At 38.4% G+C, this 24,252-nt stretch overlaps 1 protein-coding gene across 12 annotated transcripts in view; it reads right to left on the bottom strand.

The window, feature by feature from the left end:
* Positions 1–1,356: 1,356 nt before the first annotated feature.
* The window catches only part of LOC145504416 (selection and upkeep of intraepithelial T-cells protein 7-like), a 74,499-nt gene continuing 51,603 nt past the window's right edge, over positions 1,357–24,252 (bottom strand). For 3 of the 12 annotated variants that reach the window (XM_081485175.1, XM_081485174.1, XM_081485177.1), the window contains 7 exons: positions 19,037–19,294; positions 14,257–14,604; positions 13,638–13,919; positions 11,016–11,180; positions 9,193–9,294; positions 2,832–2,954; positions 1,357–1,553 (listed from right to left, as the gene is read on the bottom strand). In XM_081485175.1, coding sequence (XP_081341301.1) covers positions 1,492–1,553; positions 2,832–2,954; positions 9,193–9,294; positions 11,016–11,180; positions 13,638–13,919; positions 14,257–14,503 — 981 coding nt within the window. In that variant the 5' untranslated portion in view covers positions 14,504–14,604; positions 19,037–19,294 and the 3' untranslated portion in view covers positions 1,357–1,491. Of the gene's footprint in view, positions 1,554–2,831; positions 2,955–9,192; positions 9,295–11,015; positions 11,181–13,637; positions 13,920–14,256; positions 14,605–19,036; positions 19,295–19,453; positions 19,520–23,327; positions 23,416–24,252 lie in introns of those variants that run through there. The other 9 variants (XM_081485167.1, XM_081485166.1, XM_081485176.1 and 6 more) reach the window with 8 other exon arrangements.

The raw sequence follows: 24,252 nt of genomic DNA, 5'->3' as shown, positions 1-24,252 counted from the left end.
GGTGGCCAAAGAATTGGAGCTTCAGCTTCAGCATCAGCCCTTCTAATGAATATTCAGGATTGATTTCCCTTAGGATTGACTGGCTTGATCTCCTTGTAGCCCAAGGGATTCTCAAGAGTCCTCTCCAACACCACAGTTCAAAAGCATCAGTTCTTCAGTGCTCAGCCTTTTTCATGGTCCAATTCTCACATCCATACATAACTACTGGAAAAACCACGGCTTTGACTATATCATATGGTAAGAGTATTCTTACTCTATTTTTGTAAGACTCCACTCAACTGTCCAAAGTGGCTGTACCTTTTTGCATTTCTCTCCAGCAGTAAATGAGAATTCCTTTTGTTCCCCGTGCTTAGCACATTTGGCATTGCTAGTGTTTTGGATATTGCATGTTCAGTCACTCAGTCGTGTCCAACTCTTTTTGATCTCATGGACTATAGACCACTGAACTCCTCCGTCCATGGAATTTTTCAGGCAAGAATACTGGAGTGGGTTACCATTTCCTTCTCCAGGGGATCTTCCTGGCCCAGGGATCGAATCCATGCCTCCTGAATCTCCTGTGTTCGCAGGCTGATTGTTTACCATTGAGCCAGTTTTGAAAAGCCAGTTTGGGATATTATCCCCTCTTAATAGTGTATAGAGTTATCTCATTGTTGTTTTCATTTACAATTCCCTCATAGTTTATGACGGAGAAGGCAATGGCACCCACTCCAGTACTCTTTCCTGGAAAATCCCATGGACAGAGGAGCCTGGTAGGCTGCAGTCCATGGGGTCGCTAGGGGTCAGACACGACTGAGCGGCTTAACTTTCACTTTTCACTTTCATGCATTGGAGAAGGAAATGTCAACCCACTCCAGTGTTCTTGCCTGGAGAATCCCAGGGACAGGGGAGCCTGGTGGGCTGCTGTCTATGGGGTCACACAGGGTCCAATGCAACTGAAGTGACTTAGCAGCAGCAGCAGCATAGTTTATGATGCTCAGTATCTTCTCATATATGTATGCCGATCAAGAAGTAACAGTTAGAACCGTGAATGGAACTAACTGGTTCAGGATTGAGAAAGGAGTTTGACAAGGCTGTTTATAGTCACCATGTTCATTTAACTTATATGCAGAACACATCATGAGAACTGCCGGGTTGGATGAGTTACAAGCTAGAATCAAGATTGTCAGGATTTCTCCTGCTCAGATATGTGGATGATATCACTCTAATGGCAGAAAGTGAAGAGGAACTAAAGAACCTCTTGATGAGGGTAAAGGAGGACAGTGAAAATGTTGATTTAAAGCTTAGTATTAAAAAAAAAAAAAACTAAGTTCATGGCATCTGGCTCCATCACTTCATGGCAAATGGAAGGGGGAAATGTGGAAGCATTGACAGATTTTTTATTTCTGTAGAAACTTTCATGGAGGCATTGGCAGGGATTACACTGAAGTTGTATATGCTTGCAACATAATTAGTGAAGAATTTTTATCATTTGTTCCGTAGTGTTTTTCATTTCTACAGTTGGCTGCTTTCATCTCTGTCACTTTGTATAGTGTATTCATCTTGTTCTTTATGTCCTGTAAATTGGAGGTTAAAAGGGAGGTTTAATCTGATTCAGGTTTCTTTTATTTCCTTTTTTTTCCTAAGAACACACATCACAGGTAGTATTTTGTTCTTAACATGCAGAATAATATAATCTCTGGTGGTTTCTCTTTCTGTGATATTAGCAACCACCGATGTTCAGCAACCAGGTTATTAGTATATTTTCAAATTACTTTATTTAAGTTGTCATTATTTTGCAACCATAATATAACTAATTCTTGTTAAATTACCATTTTATTAATCAAATTGTTTTTCATATTTCTTATTTATTATTCATCTAATATTTTAGACATTGTCATTTCCATCTGGGGAAATTTTTTTCTTAGATAATTTCATAGAGTCTACAGTAATGGTACATTCTGTAAGTCCTTGACTAGTTTCCATTTTTACTTATGAGAAATTATTTGAAATGGACAAAATTGTAGGCTCAAAACTCATTTTGCCCTCAGAATTCTATATACATTGCTATTGCTTCTTCTGACATCTAGTGATACACATTGAGTGTCAATGTTCATTTAATATTATGAAAGAAATTATACCAAGAAAGCAATGATAATTAGTCATGGCTTTTGAATTGCAATCTGATTACAGGAAATTTTGAAGGGAATATCATTATCTGAAGTTTCTTGGCCTTCATTTATAACAGAAACAAAATTTTAACAACAAAATCAGATGCATCTCTAGCTTAATACCTATTACTTGGGATTCTTTGGGTGAACAAAGATGGAGAAATGGTGAGATTTGTTCAAGAAAACAGGGTGAATAGAGTTAATGTTCAAGTAGTATCAAGTCTTAGTAAATTTCAGTGAATGGAATAATGTATAAGAGCAGGTTAAATTGATCTACGTGTCACAAGATGTGCTTGGAGAGACATGTATTGTGTTTTTTGGGGGAGGTGCTGGAGATAGAGATGTCAACAAAAAAATTGCCCACATATTACAGAAGGGTAATAAGTTTGAGAAGCACAGCTATGATCCTGTGTGTTACTAGTGAAAAGAAAGGGCAAAAGAAGCTTGAGTCACTCTTCGGTTGCACACTTGAAGGGCCATAACTTAACCTTAGTTATTAAGTAACCATAGTATGTTAATGTATAACTTGACAAAACATAGTTTGGGGCCTTTGTCTTTTCTCTGGAAACAGGATGAACCTTGGGCTGATAACCAGGTGGGAAGTGGGCCTTTGCAGGGGATGGAAAATAAATAAGTGCTGGAAAAATGATAGCCTCAGAGTCAAGACTCTCCCCACCCACTTACCTCTTAGCGTCATGCCTAAAACAATGATTAACAGACTGAAAAATGCCATTGACCAAGCTATAACCATTACCATATCCCGCATCCAGTCATTGTACAAGGGAAACAAAGGATCTGAAATAGAGACTGAAAAAAAAATTTAGTTGAGTTGTGAATTAGGGGGAGAGAATATTCAAGAAATAACATTGAATATTATTTATACTGAGAATTTATTTTTAGAAGTCATTGTTCTACTACTTAAAATGGATTAATTCAGTTAATCCTTAACAATAACTATATAAAATAGATTCATTTACGCTCTTTTGTTATAATCTTCTTTCTTATCAACTTTGAGTTGAGTTTATAAGATGAAACCTTTGGATGAACAGAACGGCTTTTGTGTTTGGGAGGAATGTGAATCTTTGGGAGCTAGACCATTGTAGACAGAATAGGCCCCTAAAAGTATCTGTGTCCCAATACCTGGAACTTGTGAATATGTTACGTTCCACGGAAATAGAGACTTTGCAGAGGTAATTAAGTTTATGAACCTTAACATAGGGAGATTATTCAAGTTTATTCATGCAGCTCCAATATAGTTATATGAGTCCTTAAATCAGAGACTTTTTAAGACTGAAATCAGAGAGATGTGGCAGAATGCAAGGTTAGAGAGAGTCAAATGACAAAATGGACTCGACCCACCATTGCTGGAAGAGCCACATGGAAAGCATGTGAAGAAATCCAGGCAGGCTGCAGTCCTCGGGCTGACAGCTGATAAGGAAATGGGACCTCAGTCCCACAATTTTAAGGAACAAAAATTGGCCAACAATCTAAATAAATTTGGGAATGAGGCTCTATAAATAGAATCCACACTGTGGCAAAATTCCTCTTCACGTTTGGAAAGTGGAAGTGCAAGTCTCTCAGTCGTGTCCAACTCTTTGAGACCCCATGGACTATACAGTCCATGGAATTCTCCAGGCCAGAATACTGCAGTGGGTAGCCTTTCCTTTCTCCAGGGGATCTTCCCAACCCAGGGATCGAACCCAGGTCTCCCTCATTGCAGGCGGATTCTTTACCAGCTGAGCCACAGGGAAGCCTTTCATCCTTGTGACCATAGAACTAGAAAACCAATTAATATAATGGTGCAACAGGCCTAGGAGAATATTTTAGCCATTCTCATTGAATTGTGAAGAAAATGAGAAGGAAAAAGTCACTGCTCCCAAGTAATTTCAAAGGTCAACTGGGAAAACTCTATTAGGTTTCAAGTCCTGAGGATAAACACATATGACTCATGACTCTAGCCTCTAGGCTTACAGCTTTGTTTTTGGAGATATTCTTCCTTCATGAAGGGTAGCACATGTGTGGAGGTGGTTTAGTTGCTAAGTCATGTCCGACTCTTGCGACCCCATGGACTGTAGCCTGCCAGACTCCTCTGTCCATGGGATTCTCTACAATGAAAAATGGATCCCAAAGATAGTCAATATCTAATTACAACCTGGAATAAAGGTTTCCAGGTGAAATATCAACAACCTCAGATATGCAGATGATATCACTCTAATGGCAGAAAGGAAAGAAGAGCTAAAGAACCTCTTGATGAAGGTGAAAGAGGAGAGTGAAAAAGCCTGCTTAAAACTCAATATTCAAAAACTACGATCATGGCATCTAGTCCCATCACTTCATGGCAAATAGATGGATAAAAAGTGGAAACAGTGACAGATTTTATTTTTCTGCATTCCAAAATCACTCAGATGGTGTCTGCAGCCACGAAATTAAAAGATGTTTGCTCCTTGGAAGGAAAGCTATGACAAACCTAGACAGCATATTAAAAAGCAGAGACATCACTTTGCAGACAAAGGTCCATAAGTCATAAGTCAAAGCTTATGACTTTTCCAGTAATCATGTATGGATGTGAGAGTTGAACCATAAAGTAGGCTGAGCGCCAAAGAATTGATGCTTTTGAGCTGTGGTATTGGAGAAGACCCTTGAGAGTCCCATGGACAAGGAGATCAAACCAGTTAATCCTAAAGGAAATCAGTCCTGAACATCCACTGAAGGACTGATGCTGAAGTTGAAGCTCCAGTCCTTTGGTCACCTGATGGGAAGAATCAACTCATTGGAAAAGACCCTGATGGTGAGAAATATTGAGAGCAAGTGGAGAAAGGGACGACAGAGGATGAGATGGTTGAATGGCATCACCAACTCAATGGATATGTGTTTCAGCAAACTCTGGAAGTTAGTGAAGGGCAGGGAAGTCTGGCATGCTGCTGTCCATGGGGTCACAAGGGGTTGGACACGACTTAGCAACTGAACAACAATAACCCATGGAACTCATGCATGGTACCTTATGTGATAAAAGAGTATTTAGAGATGTCATTAAGTTACGAATCTCAAGGTGGTATATTATCCTGGATTATCTGGGTGGGCCCAATTCAATCACAAGTACTCTTAGAGGTAGGCAGAAGTTTACTTTTTACACAGAGGAGAAGACAATGTGAAGATACAGCTGAAAGAGTTTTGAAATGTTATTTCTACTGTCTTTGAAAATGTAAGAAATAATCCATTAACCAAGAAATGCAAGGAGTGAAGCTCTAGAAACTGTAAAAGGCAAGAAAATGGATTCTCCCTAGACTTTCTGAAGGGATTGCAGGTTTTGTGACATACTGGATTTAGCCCAGTGAAATCCATTGCAGAATTTTGACCTCCAGAACTGTAAGATAATAAATGTATGTTGCTTTAAGATACTAAATCTGTGGTAAGTTGGTACAGTGGCCATAGGAAAAACTTTTGTGCTTCAAATAACATCATCAGGGGGAATTCCCTGGTGGTCTAGTGGTTAGGACTTCGCGTTGTCTTTGCTGTGGGCCCAGGTTCAATCCCTTTTCACGGAACTAAGATCTCACAAGCTGTGCAGTATGACCACACACACAAAAAGAAAAAGAAAAAAGGGAAAAGAACACTATTGGGAAGCCAAAGGATAACCTACAGAATGTGGAAAGCAGAGACAAGTCAAGTATCTGATAAGACTGTATATCCAGAATATATAAAGAAATACAACTCAACAGTTAAAAGACAAGTAACACAATTTAAAAATTGGCAAATGATTTAGACATTTATCCAAAGAAAATATGCAAATAGCTGATAAGTACAAGAAAATCCTTCAACATCTTTGCTTATTAGAGAATTGAAAATCAAAAATTATATAGAGCAATGCTTGAGCTGAACAAATGAATGCACATACCATATGGCTAATAGTGAAAGGTATACAATAATAAGTGTTGGTGAGAATATGTAAAAGTGGAACCCTCACACAGTGGTGGTGAGAACTTCAAATAGTAAAGCCAATTTGGAAAATATTTTGCCAGTTATAAAAATAAAAATGTGAAACATAGAATTAATGTGATTCAGCAATTGCATTCCTAGGTGTATATCTAAGAGAAATGAAGACATACATCCACTCAAAATATTATACTCGAATACTCATAGTGGAATTATTAATACTAATCAAAATTGGAAACAAACCAAGAAGCATTATTAACTGATGAGTGAATGAACAAAATGTTCCATATTTATATGATGGAATATTATTCAGGATTAGAAAGGAATGAAGAATTGATACATATTAAAATATGAATAGACCTTTAAAACATTGTGCTAAGTGAAAGGAGTCAGTCAAAAATGAGTAAATATCATTTGATTCCACTTATATGAAATGCTCAGGAAGAGCAAATTAAAACTGAGATGAGATACCACTGAACACACTAGCTAAAATTAGAAAGATTGAGGGAAACCCAAAGTGGAAAACATGAGGAATAAATGTTCTCCATTTGAACCAGAGATCAAATTGCCAATATCCGCTGGATCATCGAAAAAGCAAGAGAGTTCCAGAAAAACATCTATTTCTGCTTTATTGACTATGCCAAAGCCTTTGACTGTGTGGATCACAATAAACTGTGGAAAATTCTGAAAGAGATGGGAATACCAGACCATCTGACCTGTCTCCTGAGAAACCTGTATGCAGGTCAGGAAGCAACAGTTAGAACTGGACATGGAACAACAGACTGGTTCCAAATAGGAAAAGGAGTACGTCAAGGCTGTATATTGTCACCCTGCTTATTTAACTTCTATGCAGAGTACATCATGAGAAATGCTGGGCTGGAAGAAACACAAGCTGGAATCAAGATTGCCGGGAGAAATATCAATAACCTCAGATATGCAGATGACACCACCCTTATGGCAGAAAGTGAAGAAGAACTAAAGAGCCTCTTGATGAAGGTGAAGGAGGAGAGTGAAAAAGTTGGCTTAAAGCTCAACGTTCAGAAAACTAAGATCATGGCATCTGGTCCCATCACTCCATGGGAAATAGATGGGGAAACAGTGGAAACAGTGTCAGACTTTACTTTTTTGGGCTCCAAAATCACTGCTGATGGTGACTGCAGCCATGAAATTAAAAGATGCTTACTCCTTGGAAGGAAGGTTATGGCCAACCTAGATAGCATATTTAAAAGCAGAGACATTACTTTGCCAACAAAAGTCCGTCTAGTCAAGGCTATGGTTCTTCCAGTGGTCATGTATGGATGTGAGAGTTGGACGGTGAAGAAAGCTGAGCGCCACAGAATTGATGTTTTGAACTGTGGTGTTGGAGAAGACTCTTGAGAGTCCCTTGGACTGCAAGGAGATCCAATCAATCCATCCTAAAAGAGATTAATCCTGGGTGTTCATTGGAAGGTCTGATGTTGAAGCTGAAACTCCAATACTTTGGGCACCTCATGTGAAGGGTTGACTCATTGGAAAAGACCCTAATGCTGGGTAGGATTGGGGGCGGGAGGAGAAGGGGATGACAGAGGATGAGATGGTTGGATGGCATCACCGACTCGATGAACATGGGTTTGGGTAGACTCTGGGAGTTGGTGATGGACAGAGAGGCCTGGCATGCTGCAATTCATGGGGTCACAAAGAGTAGGACACGACTGAGCGACTGAACTGAACTGAACTATCCATTGCAGGTGATGTGTAAAATAGTACACACAATTAGTGTGTGTATTTAAAAGAAATTGCTAACCACAGGTAGGTGATCTTTAAACCTGAGGGGGGAAAAAGACCTTTACAATCAGAAATAATTTATATTTCCTTGGGCAGCTCTTGTAAAGACTCAATTCATCTATACCCTGGTCTGTTGGCTCCTCATGTCTACTTCTACAGAATCCTTAGGAGTTTTTTGACTTAGTTCAAATTAAGAAGTCCAGGGGAATTTTGGCTTAGGTCGACTATTTTTCTCAAACATCATATTCAAGTGCTTGGTTTGTTTATACAAACATTAATTTTCCTCTTGGTAATAGAAAGTAGGGTCTTTCCATTGATTTGGTAACTTCTGATGCAAGGTTTGCAATTTCCAGTGGACAGATTAGAAATATAAGATTGTACATGTTGTGGTTCAAGGCTGCCTAGCAGGAGGAAGGGAGGAGAGGGAACCGAGAAAGTTCTACTAGTGATCACCCTAATTCTCTAAAATTCTCTTCTGTGGTTTGACAGGAATGCCTCAAGTAAAATAAAGGGTTTCTTTGCCTTGATTAGATGGCAATTATCTCGTACATTCCTTAGAAATCTCTAAATTATGAACTGCCAAGTGCTAAAATCATTTTTTGAATACCATATTATTAGTGTATCAATTTCACCTCTAAATGATGACCATATTTCATAATAGTCCAAGGAAAGAAAGTGGAAGTCGCTCAGTTGTGTCTGACTCTTTGCGACCCCATGGACTATACAGTCCATGGAATTCTCCAGGCCAGAATACAGGAGTGGGTAGCCCTTCCCTTATCCAGGGGATCTTCCCAACCCAGAAATCAAACCAGGGTCTCCTGCAATGCAGGTGGATTCTTTACCAACTGAGCTACCAGAGAAGCCCAAGGAAGGAATTCAGTATTTCATAAGCTTCCTGAAACTGCATGTAGATTTAAGGGGTATATGTGAGCGCTGCAATTGGATTCATGCTAACATTATATTTTCAAAGTAGACTCTAAGCCTCAAATAGATAAGAAACATTGACCTAGAGTCATGAATGTACACCAACAATGGCATAGTAAATCAGTGACTGGACCCAGTCATATTTTCTGAAGCCGGAATGTTTCTTGTTCCTTATAGCAGAAGTAGTTATGTCCTTAAGTACAGTTGAAAACACTGGCGGTGGTCAAAAGAGCTTCAGTCTCTGACACCCACAATAATCAGTGTCAGAATTTTGTCCTCTGAGATGTCACCTAAACTGTTGATCTTCCTGGTTATGAGGAAAAAGTCATACAGCTCTTGCTAAACAACACTAAGAAAACAGATATCCAGGGAAAGGAGATCTGTTAAGCTCTTAGTAGTAGTCACCACAATTAATCCCATTTACCTCGTGTCCGGAACTTCATATATATAATGAGCATTCCAGAAAAGACTAGAAGACATGATAATTGAGTGACGCTTGAGCTCAACCAACCAAGGTATGGGAACACTAGAACAGAGAGAGTTCATATTAATGAAAGAGGAATGCAGGAATGTGGGTCACCATTGACCTAAGAACCATTATCAGAAAAAGCATAGTCATTGCTTCATGCCCACTCAACCTAGGTAGGGCTAGGATGTGAGTTGACTTTGTGGCTGGTGGCTGACCCTAGTGAAACCGGACTTATGGACCCAGCAGAACTAAGAGGAGTTTTTTTCCCTAATTCTCACCACCTAATCTAGCAGAGTTAATCTGGGGGAACTGGACAGATGCCCTGGGATCTTCACTGGATGTCTGGCAGTTCTGAGGGTTGTGAGATTAGACAGATGGAGCAGTGGTGACACCGAGGTGACTGAAAGAAGAAAACACACTTTAAACCTCTCAGCTTTACTTTCCCTGTCAAGGGGCTTATTTCTACAAGTTTAACAAAGAAAATTAAAATGTTTTACCATATATTACTAAAATATTTATGCATTTATTCTTTGATCTCTATCAACTTCCAGAAGAAAATAACCAGAAATAATAAGATACTCCTCAAAGAAGCTCAACTGAAGTAAAATTATGACCTCAAGTCTTTAAAAGACTTTCCTGGGGAAGACAGAGAAGAGTCACTCATTGTGATGTAATTGGTAGAAATCATGTATCAGTAGATTTTATTTCCAAAATGAACAAAATTCCCATGGTAACTATGGAATGGGCATGTTTCCTGAGTTAATAACCTCCTCAGTCATTAAGGTGTGTAAGCAGAAACCTGAAATCAGTTACTGCAAATAAGCATAATGACTAGAGCATGAGGATTGGAATCAGAGACATCTGCCTTCCAGTCTTGGCTCTATCACTTATGAGCTGTGATTTGTGATATTTTCATCTATAAAATGGTGACAATAAAAGCACTGCCTTTAGGATTAATTTAGGTGACTTTGGTAAAATGAATATTATTGATACAATGCCTAGCATAAGGTAGGCACCCAATAAATGTGGTACAGGGTTTTATGGATTAGGTAGGGAAATGGGTCCAATAGATTATATCTTCTCCTTTGACTCATCTCCTTTAAAATTATCTAGAGTCAATCGCTAGATCACATCCCCCCATCTAGCAGCTTACACAACTATATAGAATCTATTTTGCCTGGACATAAGTTGGGAAAAGAATTGTTTTTAAAATTGTTCTATGTCTTTTTACCTAATGGGTCACTATCATTCAGTGATATGTTCACTCAGAAGGATTATACATTCATTCAGTTTAACCACAAAACCAAATGGAAGAGTCTGGCTATAAACGACTTGTTGGTTTAGAGACCTATCTCTTTTTCACGTTGACATTATTTAAGCTCTAAAAGGGAGGTGGTATCTTGAAAGTTAATGAGAATCTATATAAGCAAAAAGACTATCATCAAATTAAGTGTATTCTAGTGCAAGACTCATAGGATTCATCCATCACAAAGTGATTTTGCGTGAGGCAGACGGCTGGATTCACTTCATGTTGATTGAATATTTACTTAAGAGAGAAAGCACTTACCTTGAGGGCATAGAACTCACTGTGGGTCTGAACAACTCAGCAAACATCTATACTGACCTAGTTTCTAAAACAGCATTGTCCTGGGAAGTTCCTAATTAAGTGATGTGAAGTTCAACATTTCTAAAGTGAGAAACAAGCTCTAAATCTTCCTATGATTGGCATTCATTGACAAATGTTGTACAGCTTTGCCTAAACACCCCATGTGACTTACACAGCACATTAAGAGAGATTCCGTTAATGACTCCACACTGGTTGCAGCAGTTATCTCCTTCCGTGAACCATTGACAACAAAGGAGCACAATAGCCAAAAACAATATCACGAACAGAAGCGATACAAAGAGTGTCATCCAAATGTGGTCTGGGTAAAACAGGTCATCTGAAAGAAAGGGCAGAGCCATTTGAAGATCAATAAACCCACAATATGGAGCACCATTGGATTAGGAATTTTACTGCTAATAAAGCAAGGTTCTCTTTCAGGTCCTGTTTTTTCTTTACTTTTTTGTATGTGGGTGGGGGCTAAAGTTCAGTGGAACTATTTTAGTGGCAAATACAGAGCCTGGAATTGAGTTTGTTTGGGGGGGTAGAATTTAACTTGAGGCTATAGTTGATAGAAGGAAGTCTCTCTCTCTCTCTGCCCCCCTCCCTTGCTCATGCTCTCGTTTCTTATTAACAATTCCAGTGCAAATGCTTCCTAATTATAAAGGAAACAATCAAGCAGAATCCTGTACACCCTGCTTGTGGTTGAGAAGCTCAGTGGCTATAAGACAGCCTCAAAACCGTCTCTTGTGAGTTCTTAGGGTGTAAAGATAATGGAGACAAATAGACATTTATGATCTGCATTTCTTGATAAGGTCTCTTTAATACTAGGGTTATATGGTATATCCCTTAAAAATGTTTATTGTTTCACTTTTAACCTTTGACTTCTAACCTATATGTAATTTATTTCTGTATATAATTATACGTATGAGTCTTTTTCTTCCAGGAATATAGACAATTATTCCAACATCTTATGGTAACTTTTTCATTTTTTTCAATGCACCAAACTTTATACTTCATAATTTGCTATGTGTTTTTTTATGATTTGAATCTCTTTCTGCCATTCTTAGTTTTTAGCATTGATACAATGGCCTACTCCTGTGATGGTACATAATATTCTACGGTTGGAAATTACCACAAACTGTTTAACATTTATTCACAATTACTTTATTATAGGCAGTCAGTTTTTAATCTGATAAAGGAAATTCTTCCTCATTTTTAAAATTATTTTTGCCATTTACAGTTATTCATTTTTCCATACTAACTTCAAACTTACCTTATCCAACATATTTTTAAAGACTTCCAAGGGATTTCTTTATGGAATGTCTTTAAATAAATAATTATATTAATTTTGGATTATTTTTGTCTTCAAGTAGGTGAATATCCTGTTAAAAACTGACTATTCCTCCACAAATATTTATCTCTTTTTGAGGTCTTTTGGGCAGAATATGTGCTATATTTCATAGTTCTGTATTTACCTTGAGATGAAATTTTGTGGTTAATGTTAAGCACATGTTGCTTTTTCCAGATTTTCCTTGGGATTGAGCTTCTTATTATTAGTCCTTGTTCTAGTTCCCAACTAAGGAAATTCATCATCCATAAATATGTGCCTTTTGGTTGCATATTTACAACATATTTGATATTTTTTAATATTAGCAACAACATTTTGAGGCCTAGTTTTTCAGGGAAAATAAAGCTTACCTTGCAGTGTTTTTGTAGATTTCATATTTATTTTATGTTAAATTTTTAATCCGTATGAATATTTGTGAATTGGATAAAAGTCTGAGAGCTGCATTTATTATATGGGATGTGGAAAGTTGTAACAATATTGTTCACACAGCCTATGAAAGCCATTTTTTTCAAAATTATTATTACATGATTCAACTTTAAATATTAATTTAATTGCTTATGATACAGTTTTTTCTCAAATATTATGTTTATGTTATAGCCTATTCCAATTTGAATCCTATCTGAAACCAATAATTGAATACATATGCATGTGTGCATGCATGCTCAGTCATGTCCGACTCTTTGCTACCCCAGGAACAGTAGCCTGCCAGGCTCCACTGTCCATGGGATTTCCCAGGCAAGAATACTTGAGTCAGTTGCTATTTCCTACTCCAGAGAATCTTCTTGACCCAGGGATCAAACAGACATCTCCTGTGTCTCCTGCATTGGCAGGTGGATTCTTTACCACTGTGCCACCTGGGAAGCCCAAATATATCTATATAATGCTTACTAATTTGAATAGGAAACAACTATCTTTAGTGAAACAATAAGAAACATTTGAAAGATTTAAAACAGGTTCTAAAGAAAATTCTTTTTTTTACCATTGATAAAAGAGATCAAGACAAATGCTTCTAAATACTCATTTTTGCCTGCTGCGTTTATGTGTTTTCCTCCTACCTCTCTCCCTATTCCTACTCAGATAATTTGCAGATTTCTCTTAGTCATCTAAAGGACATCTAAAAGGTGAACGCTCCAAAATTCAGTTCTAGGAACCTGGTTTTTTATTTTTTCTATCCTTATTGACTTTGTATCTTGTCCAGTTCCATTGTTTTAAATATTCTTCTTAAAGACATTCACATATGTCTCAAGCCTGGTCTCCTCCATAGAACTTTAAACTCACTATCTAACTCCCAGTTGATATTTCCCTTGCAAGTCTTATCTCTAAGATAGGTTCATTTCACAAACTTCCCCATCTCAGGAGATGAAAACATTTTTTCATGATTCAAATTATCCTATTAATTTTTCTTTATGTTGATACACTGACAACGAAACTCTGACAAACACTCACCAGCCAGGATGATATTTGTTCGTTTCTCTTCACCTGTTAGAGGATGGCGAATGTAGCAAGTCATGTTGCCCCATGATTGGTTTCTAAGGACAAGAGTCATCTTCATGTGAAACAATCTGGCTGCATCCTGTGAATAGGATTTTGATGAATGTGGAATTATCTCTCCTCTGCTGTCTCTGCACTCCATCTGGGGCTTTGGGAACCACCCTCCTGAGTTACAGTCCACCATGAGTCCCTCAGTGCCAGGAGCCTGAACATGGATTTGTGTTTCCAAGCCTAATGCTGGGGAAAATGGGACAGAAAGATCAAGACAGTTGTTGCTTTGAGGTTGGATTAGAAATCTGAAAAGAGTCTCATTAACATTGTGATCTTCAACAGAAGAAGAGGCAATACTCAAATTCACCTCCAAATTACAAAATAGGCAAATTCTGATCACTCTGCATTGTCTGTCCCCTGCATAGTATATTCTTGCATTAGATAAATAGATTTTTCTTATTATAGTATTAGAAACATGTTTGAAAATGTGAATAAATAAAAAGAAACACTGATATACTTTCATATATTTCAGCTTACAGGGTCACAAGGGCATTGGTATGCAACATTCCACCATGAAACTTACCTGCTATGCTCAGATTCATGCTGGCCACATCATTAATGCCACTACCTTTAAATGAACACTGATATGATCCGTCATCAGAAACACTGATATTATGCAGTCTGAGAGTCACTTTCCCCTCTCTAATGGCCTCTTTCACAAACTCTGTGCGATTCACATATTCTGGGGCAGCTTCTTCATTCACTCCACGGCCATCTCTGTATAGGTGAACAAGTTTGGAATTGTCCCCTCTGAACCAGCCCACCTCCATGTGCTCTGCACTTCGTGGTGGGGACAACTGGCAGCTAAGCTCAGCGTGGCCTCCTACTGTAGCCACCACGTGTCTCGTGGGAATGGTTACTGTCCAGTTTTCTGTGGAAGAAGATAGAATACATGGATACATGTGAGGCCAACAACTTCTTTGTTGCTACACATTGTAGGATACACTGAGTTCTTATCATCCGACCTGGCCATTCTAAATGTCCACCTATGACTATATCCCTTTCTAAACATTTCACTACAGAAAAATCAACTAGACACAGAAGAAGTATGTAACGAAGGAAATGAGAGGCAAAAAGCTATGAAATATACAAGAATAAAAATACCAGAATAAATTCATTACTTTAAATGTAAATGGACTAAACTCTTCAATCAGCAGAGTTGGCAGAATGGATAAAAACACATGATACAACTATATATTGTCTGCAAAAGACTCACTTTAGTTCCAAAGACTTGAATAAGTTGAAAGTAAAAGGATGGAAAAAGTTATTCAATGTAAATAGTAACCAAAACAGAACAAGTCTTGCTATACTAATATCATACAAAATAGGCTTTATTGAAGAATAATTGACAAAAATCAGTCCTAAATATTCAGTGGAAGCTGCTGCTGCTGCTGCTAAGTCACTTCAGTCGTGTCCGACTCTGTGTGACCCCATAGACGGCAGCCCACCAGGCCCCTCTGTCCCTGGGATTTTCCAGGCAAGAATACTGGAGTGGGTTGCCATCTCTTTCTCCAATGCACGCATGCATGTTAAGTCGCTTCAGTTGTGTCCGACTCTACGCAACCCTATGGACAGCAGCCCACCAGGCTCCTCTGTCCAAGGAATTCTCTAGGCAAGAAAACTGGAGTGGGTTGCCATTTCCTTCTCCAATTTACTGGAAGGACTGATGCCAAAACTGAAGTTCCGATACGCTGGCCACCTGATGCAAAGAGTCAACTCATTAGAAAAGACCCCAGTGCTGGGAAAGATTGGAGGCAGGAGGAGAAGGGGACAACAGAGGATGAGATGGTTGGATGGCATCACCAACTCTATGGACATGAGTTTGAGCAAGCTCCAGGAGTTGGTGATGGACAGAGAGGCCTGGCATGCTGTAGTGCATGGGGTCGCAAAGAGTTGGACATGATTGAGTGACTGAACTGAACTAAGAAAAAATTGTATATTTAAAGTGTATAGTTCTCAGTCATTATTGTTTCAAATATTTCTTCTATTTGTTTCTCTTTTTCTTTTCGTACTAGCATTCCATTTTATTTTTTCAGTTGTCCCACAGTTTTTAGATTTTTCTCTTAATTTTTTTTTCACTCTTTCTCTAGTTTTCAATTTTGAAAGTTTCTGCTGATAATCCTCAAGCTCAAAGATTCTTTCCTCAGCCATGTCCAGGCTACTAATGAGCCCATGAAAGGAATTCTTCATTTCTGTTACAGTGTTTTTAATCTCTATGATTTCTTTCTGATTCTTTCTTAGAATTTACATCTCTTTGCTTGCATTGCTTATCTGTTCCTGCATGTCATCTACTTTTCCATTAGAACCTTTAGCATATTAGCCACAGTTATTTTAGATTTCTAGTCTGACAATTCCAACAATCCTGCCATATCAATTTCTTATTTTGATACTTTGCTCTACCCCTTCCACCTGACGTTTTGCCTTTTAGTACGCTTCGTAATTTTTTGTTGGAAGCCATACATGATGTATCTGGAAAAAAGTAAAACTCTGATTAAAGGCATTTAGTGAGTTAGTGGTAAGGTGTAGGAGGAGGGGAGATACCCTTCAGTTCTGTGATTAGATTTCAGTCTTTTAGTGAGCCTATGTCCTTGACTATGAACTTCGTAAGTGCTTCTCAGTTGTATCCCTCCTTGCTGCGTGTGTGTGCTCAGTCCCTTCAGTCCTGTCTGACTCTTTGCAACCCCTTGGACCACAGCCTGCTAGGTTCCTCTGTCCATAGTATTCTCCCAGCAAGAATACTGAAGTGGGTTGCCATGGCTCCCTCAAGGGGGGATGGATCAAACTCATTTCTCCTGTGTCTCCTGCATTGCAGGCAGATTTTTTTACTCATGAGCCACCATGGAAACCATATCCCTCCTTCAGTTCAGTTCAGTTGCTCAGTTGTGTCTGACTCTTTGCGACCCCATGAATCACAACACGCCAGGCCTTCCTGTCCATCACCAACTCCCGGAGTTTACCCAAAACCATGTCCGTCGAGTCAGTGATGCCATCCAACCATTTCATCCTCTGTTGTCCCCATCTCCTCCTGCCCCCAATCGTTCCCAGCATCAGGGTCTTTTCCAATGAGTCAACTCTTCATATGAGGTGGCCAAAGTACTGGAGGTTCAGCTTCAACATCAGTCCTTCCAATGAACACCCAGGACTGATCTCCTTCAGGATGGACTGGTTAGATCTTCTTGTAGTCCAAGGGACTCTCAAGAGTCTTCTCCAAAACCACAGTTCAAAAGCATCAATTCTTCGGCATTCAGCTTTCTTCACCGTCTGACTCTCACATCCAAACATGACCACTGGAAAAACCATAGCCTTGACTAGACGGACCTTTGTTAGCAGAGTAATGTCTCTGCTTTTAAATATGCTATCTAGGTTGGTCATAACCTTCCTTCCAAGGAGTAAGCGTCTTTTAATTTCATGGCTGCAATCACCATCAGCAGTGATTTTGGAGCCCCCAAAAATAAAGTCTGACACTGTTTCCATTGTTTCCAAATCTACTTCCCATGAAGTGATGGGACCAGATGCCATGATCTTAGTTTTCTGAACGTTGAGCTTTAAGCCAACTTTTTCACTCTCCTCTTTCACTTTCATCAAGAGGCTCTTTAGTTCTTCTTTGCTTTCTGCCATAAGGGTGGTGTCATCCGCATATCTGAGGTTATTGATATTTCTCTCGGCAATCTTGATTCCAGCTTGTGTTTCTTCCAGCCCAGCGTTTCTCATGATGTACTCTGCATAGAAGTTAAATAAGCAGGGTGACAATATACAGCCTTGATGTACTCCTTTTCCTATTTGGAACCAGTCTGTTGTCCATGTCCATTTCTAACTGTTGCTTCCTGACATGCATACAGGTTTCTCAGGAGACAGGTCAGATGGTCTGGTATTCCCATCTCTTTCAGAATTTTCCACAGTTTGTTGTGATCCACACAGTCAAAGGCTTTGGCATAGTCAATAAAGCAGAAATAGAGGTTTTTCTGGAACTCTCTTGCTTTTTCAAAAATCCAGCGGATGTTGGCAATTTGATCTCTGGTTCCTCTGCCTTTTCTAAAACCAGCTTGAACATCTGGAAGTTCACGGTTCATGTATTGCTGAAGACTGGCTTGGAGAATTTTGAGCATTACTTTACTAGCGTGTGAGATGAGTGCAATTGTGCGGTAGTTTGAGCATTCTTTGGCATTGCCTTTCTTTGGGATTGGAATGAAAACTGACCTTTTCCAGTCCTGTGGCCACTGCTGAGTTCTCCAGATTTGCTGGCATATTGAGTGCAGCACTTTCACAACATCATCTTTCAGGATTTGAAATAGCTCAACTGGAATTCCATCACTTCCACTAGCTTTGTTCATAGTGATGCTTTCTAAGGCCCACTTGACTTCACATTCCAGGATGTCTGGCTCTAGGTGAGTGATCACACCATCGTGATTATCTGGGTCATGAAGATCTTTTTTGTACAGTTCTTCTGTGTTTTCTTGCCACCTCTTTTGAATATCTTCTGCTTCTGTTAGGTCCATACCATTTCTGTCCTGTATCCCTCCTTAATGGGACACAAAGGATACAGCAGACAGGAGTTGGATGTTTTCCTGCCCCCAGGTAAGTTAGACTCTGAGAAAATACCAATAGTTTAGGTTCTGGTAAATTATTGTTTCTTGAGGGCAGGCCTTACTAAGAAGAGCATATTGCAAAGTAGTTGCTCTTCCCTTCCTCCTGCTAAAAACACAATATTGCATTTCCCCCAATAATCCCTGTGAGAGCCTAGTAAAAACCATGGAGGTAAAACTCACAAAAGTGAGCTTTCTAATGATTGAGACCTCTTGGAGTTTTTAACTTTCAGACTTGCCCACACTGAGCCTACAGCAATTCAATTATTACAGTTTAGATTTTCCTACCCTTGTACTGGTTTCCACAAAGATTTATGGCCTGGGAAGTTGTGAGTCCCTCTCTCCACTTAGGGCTTCCCTGATAGCTCAGTTGGTAAAAAAAAAAAATCTACTTGCAATGCAGGAGATTCTGTTTTGATTCCTGGGTCGGGAAGATCCCCTGGAGAAGGGATAGGCTACCCACTCCAGTATTCCTGGGTTTCCCTTGTGGCTCAGCTGGTAAAGAATCCGCCTGCAATGCGGGAGACCTGGGTTTGATCCCTGGGTTGGGAAGATCCCCTAGAGAAGGGAACTTCTACCCACTCTAGTATTCTGGCCTGGAGAATTCCATAGACTGTATAGTCCATGGGGTTGCAAAGAGTTTGACACGACGAGTGACTTTCACTTCAGTATCCACTTATGTATCTCTCTAATTTGGGAAGGAGCAATTTGTCCTATTACCTCAATTCTCTGTTGGATCTAGGAAGAGTTGCTGACTTTCAGTTTTTTCAGCTTTTTCCTTGATAGTAGGCCGTAGTAATGACTTCCAAGCTCCTTACATGCTGAACAGACACTGTATACCTGCTCTAGGTTCTTTCCACAGCTGTGACTCGGTAAGAAGAGAGTGTATGCTGTTACCTGAAGTTGATGTCATCACTTGTAGAAGAAGAAAGCTCACACAGGACCCAGAAAAAGAAGAGGATTTAAGCTTCATCATGCCTGGAAAAAGAGACAAGTAGAAAGTCATAGACTATGAGATATGAGGCAGGAAATGTCAGGATACTCAAAATTAAATCAAGATCATCAATAGGTACAACTTGGGACTCTCCTTTCAGAGTATAACCCCTCTCAGTATTCAGTAAAATGTCTGAATTTTACCATGTCTCCCCACTTTGTTCTTATCAGGAGAGGCCTTCTCAATCCCTCTTTCCCATGAATTCACACTCTGCTGTTTCTCTCTTTCACTTTATGACCTAACTGACTAAATGAGCATTTCCTATGGCACGTGTAACAAATGGAGCAGAAAAAAATATCCTAAGTGAATAAATCAGGGGAGAGAATAAAAAATGGCAAGCACAAAAGCATGAATGCTTAAACATGCATGATAAAATAAGAAGAGTCTTTTTTGGATTATGTCCTTGAACAATTAAGATGAGATCAAATTATGGTGGAACTAAATAGCTTGTCAACAATTTTATATATTATTTATAAAAAAGAAAGAGTACTGAAATATTAGCTAGGTATCTTGTATTTTATCTGGCAACCCTCCTATAACTCATAGTCAGAAACATGTGAGTTGAATTACGAAGTCAGTAAGTAAAAAACAAACAAACATGAGATAATAACAAGAAAAAAAGGGGTTCAAATATTTATACGTCTTTAAGGGAAATGTAAGACTGTTTTCACATCATAGCTGTGTGCTAAAAAAATGAGTTAAGAGCTGAAAGAAGAAGTTCCTCTGGTCATGGGAAACAAAATCTGTCTACTATTGAAACTAAACAAAATTTATCTACTATTGGAAAAAAAAATAAGAAAGTCCTATTTGGCCTTTATAAAGTCCATGTGAAAATATTTAAAGTAATTGTGCTTTAAATTTTATTATTGTACATATCTGATAGATATGACAAATGATTATCTGCAATGCTGGTCTTTAAACAATTCACATCAATGCATAAAAGTAAGCAATGTGTTGGCATAACACCCAGAAAAGCAGATTACAATTTCCAAAGGAATTTAATCTCTAAATGACTCATAGTTATTTTGGTATCTCCCTCCAGTACCTCTCATTCCTATTTAGAATCATTAACTTAAACTTTGAATTTATGAAAGATAAATATCATTTTTTAAAGAAAGCTACAAAAGAAATAAAGGCACATGTTCAGACTTATAACAAATGTTTATGGTATTTTTATTTGTAGTACTCAATAGCTGAAAATAGCTCAAAATTTTACATACAGATAAATGGATAAGCAAGTTGTGATATGTCCATGTGATGTAATTAACTCAGTAATAAAAAGAAATGAATCATTTTTGCACGTGTGTGAATTTTGAAAGGATGGTGCTGAGTTAAAGAAACCAGACATAGAATGAGTTTTGAAGTTTACCTTCTTCTGCAATTTTCTGGAAGAGTTTGAGTAAGATAGGTGTGAGCTCTTCTCTAAATTTTTGGTAGAATTCAGCTGTGAAGCCATCTGGTCCTGGGCTTTTGTTTGCTGGAAGATTTCTGGTTACAGTTTCAATTTCCATTCTTGTGATGGGTCTGTTAAGATCTTCTATTTCTTCATGGTTCAGTTTTGGAAAGTTATACTTTTCTAAGAATTTGTCCATTTCTTCCAAGTTGTCCATTTTATTGGCATATAGCTGTTGGTAGTAGTCTCTTATGATCCTTTGTATTTCTGTGGAGTCTGTTGTGATCTCTCCATTTTCATTTCTAATTTTGTTGATTTGATTCTTCTCCCTTTGTTTCTTGATGAGCCTGGCTAATGGCTTGTCAATTTTGTTTATCTTCTCAAAAAACCAGCTTTTAGTTTTGTTGATTTTTGCTATGGTCTTTTTTGTTTCTTTTGCATTTATTTCTGCCCTAATTTTAAAGATTTCTTTCCTTCTACTAACCCTGGGGTTCTTCGTTTCTTCCTTCTCTAGTTGCTTTAGGTGTAGAGTTAGGTTATTTATTTGCTTTTTTTCTTGTTTCTTGACGTACGCCTGCATTGCTATGAACCTTCCCCTTAGCACTGCTTTTACAGTGTCACATAGGTTTTGGGTTGTTGTGTTTTCATTTTCATTCGTTTCTATGCATATTTTGATTTCTTTTTTTATTTCTTCTGTGATTTGTTGGTTATTCAGAAGCGTGTTGTTTAGCCTCCATATGTCGGAATTTTTAATAGTTTTTTTTTTCCTGTAATTGAGGTCTAATCTTACTGAATTGTGGTCAGAGAAGATGATTGGGATGATCTCAATTTTTTTGAATTTACCAAGGCTAGATTTATGGCCCAGGACGTGATCTATCCTGGAGAAGGTTCCATGTGCACTTGAGAAAAAGGTGAAATTGATTGTTTTGGAGTGAAGTGTCCTGTAAATATCAATTAAATCTAGCTGGTCTATTGCATCATTTAAAGTTTGTGTTTCCTTGTCAGTTTTCTGTTTAGTTGATCTATCCATAGGTGTGAGTGGGGTATTAAAGTCTCCCATTATTATTGTGTTATTGTTAATTTCCCCTTTCATATTTGTTAATGTTTGCCTTACATATTGTGGTGCTCCTATGTTGGGTTCATATATATTTATAATTGTTATGTCTTATTCTTGGATTGATCCTTTGATCATTATGTAGTATCCTTCTTTGTCTCTTTTCACAGCCTTTATTTTAAAGTCTATTTTATCTGAAATGAGTATTGTGACTCCTGCTTTCTTTTGGTCTCCGTTTGCATGAAATATCTTTTTCCGACCCTTCACTTTCAGTCTGAGTGTGTCCCTTGTTTTGAGATGGGTTTCTTGTAGACAGCATATATAGGTGCATATACACAATGGAATATTACTCGGCCATTAAAAAGAATACATTTGAATCAGTTCTATTGAGATGGATGAAACTGGAGCCCATTATACAGAGTGAAGTAAGCCAGAAAGAAAAACACCAATACAGTATACTAATGCATATGTATGGAATTTGAAAGATGGTAATGATAACCCTATATGCGAGACAGAATAAGAGACACAGATGCATAGAACAGTCTTATGGACTCTGAGGGAGAAGGTGAGGGTGGCACGTTCTGAGAGAATAGCATTGAAACATGTATATTATCATATGTGAAACAGAACACCATTCCAGGTTCGATGCATGAGACAAATGCTCTGGGCTGGGGCAATGGGATGACCCAGAGGGATGGGATGGAGAGGGAGGTGGGGGGGGAGTTCAGGATGGGGAACACATGTAAACCCATGGCTGATTCATGTCAATGTATGGCAAAAACCACTACAATATTGTAAAGTAATTAGCCCCCAACTAAAATAAATAAATTAAAAAATAAATAAATAAGTAAATAATTGAATAATTAAAAAAAAAAGAAACCAGACAGAAAATTATACACATTATTCATTTTAAAAGTATTCAGTTTACTATATTTCAATTATACCTCATTAAATTTTTAAATCTACTTTTAAAAATACAATTAAAACACTAGTAATACTCTTTTATGGGTTACTTATATTTAATAACAATACCATCTATACTTAAGGAGAGGATTCTTGGTCACTGGGGATACCTACCATAGCATCTAAAGCATTGGCATCACTGTAAGCTTTTTTGATGTCTTTAAAAAAAGAGGCTATGGAAGGGGTCCCATTTCTGGGACCCAGGGCAGATAGGATTGGTCTTTAATTGTCAGCAATCGAAAACTGAAATATGAAAGCAGACTTTCCTTTTCTTTTTTTTCAGCTGCCCTGGATCTTCACTGTGGCTCATGGGTTTTATTTGCCCCATGGCATGTGGAATCTTAGTTCCCTGACCAGGGATGGAACTGTATCCCCTGCAGTGGAAGGCAGACTCTTAACCACTGGACCACCAGGGAAGTCCCCTAGATCTTCTCTTTTGAAACACCTCACTGTCTGTTACTTTTCTAAATCCACAAGTACCACTAGTCTGTGATGAAAAGATTGGCAAAATACTACAGAATTAGAGCTAAAAGAACCCCTAACACCATGTTTAAGGAGGTGGAATATAGCCTTATCCGTATCCATCTTTCACAATCTGGTCACTTACTTGAGCTCCAGAATCCAGAAGAATCTTCTTTCCAGGTCCTCCATTAAGTTGTCTCAATGTCCGAGGGTGAATCAGCCATGCTGTTGCACTAATAATTGGTAAGAGATGCTACAGAGTGGGTCCTGTGTACCAGAGCATCCACCTATTGCCTTCCAGCTGAACTTGTTTTTATTCTAAATTGAAATCAATACCCTTTCATAGAGACAACAGCAAGATGCCTGTTGTCTGTATTATAAAATCTCAAAACTATTTGCAGCTGCACCTTGCATCACCTGAGAGAATTCGTGTTATCTTTGCAAGAGACATGTACTGACATAACATGCCTTAGCCTGAAATGACATCTGAGCTCACCAGTCTTTATGTATATTCCCCTGGATTTTTCCTTTACATCATGAGCATTCTGGGGAAATCTTAAGGGGAATTCTTTCTCTTATTAACAGACATATGCCATGCAAATTACCTATGTAAGCACAGTTTAAAATTTCCTCTTACTCATTCAGCCCTATTGAATACTATCTATTCTTCCCTACAACTGTTCTGTTTTCCTGCTGAAAAACCATATTACATTCAATTTAGAAAAGGGTACAGGACAAACACTGGAAAAATAATTTTCAAAGCTGTTTTTAATAATGAAACAATGGAATTTTTAAATTAAGAGGAGCCTAGAGAAAACTTACACAGTCTCTGCTAGAAATTATCTGGTCCATAAGGGACTTTAATGATAGTGTTCTAAAAAGGGACATGAACCTAGGTCACTAGTGCCACGAAGTACAGCTATAAAATGAGGCTTATGGAGGACAGACCTTACGAGCTGATAAATACAGGACCAAGAACAAACCTCTAACTCTCCCTCTTTAATAGAAAGCTGTTCTGAGGCCAGGCACTGCTGAACTGAAGGCAGCATGGATAGCGTTCCTTCTGTAAT

Source organism: Giraffa tippelskirchi, chromosome 5 (assembly GCF_054371585.1).
Source record: "Giraffa tippelskirchi isolate mGirTip1 chromosome 5, T2T-mGirTip1v1.2.pri, whole genome shotgun sequence".
In the NCBI taxonomy this organism is placed as follows: domain Eukaryota; kingdom Metazoa; phylum Chordata; class Mammalia; order Artiodactyla; family Giraffidae; genus Giraffa; species Giraffa tippelskirchi.
The sequence above is the reverse complement of the archived record's forward strand: the minus strand, read 5'-3'. Positions and strand labels throughout refer to the sequence as shown.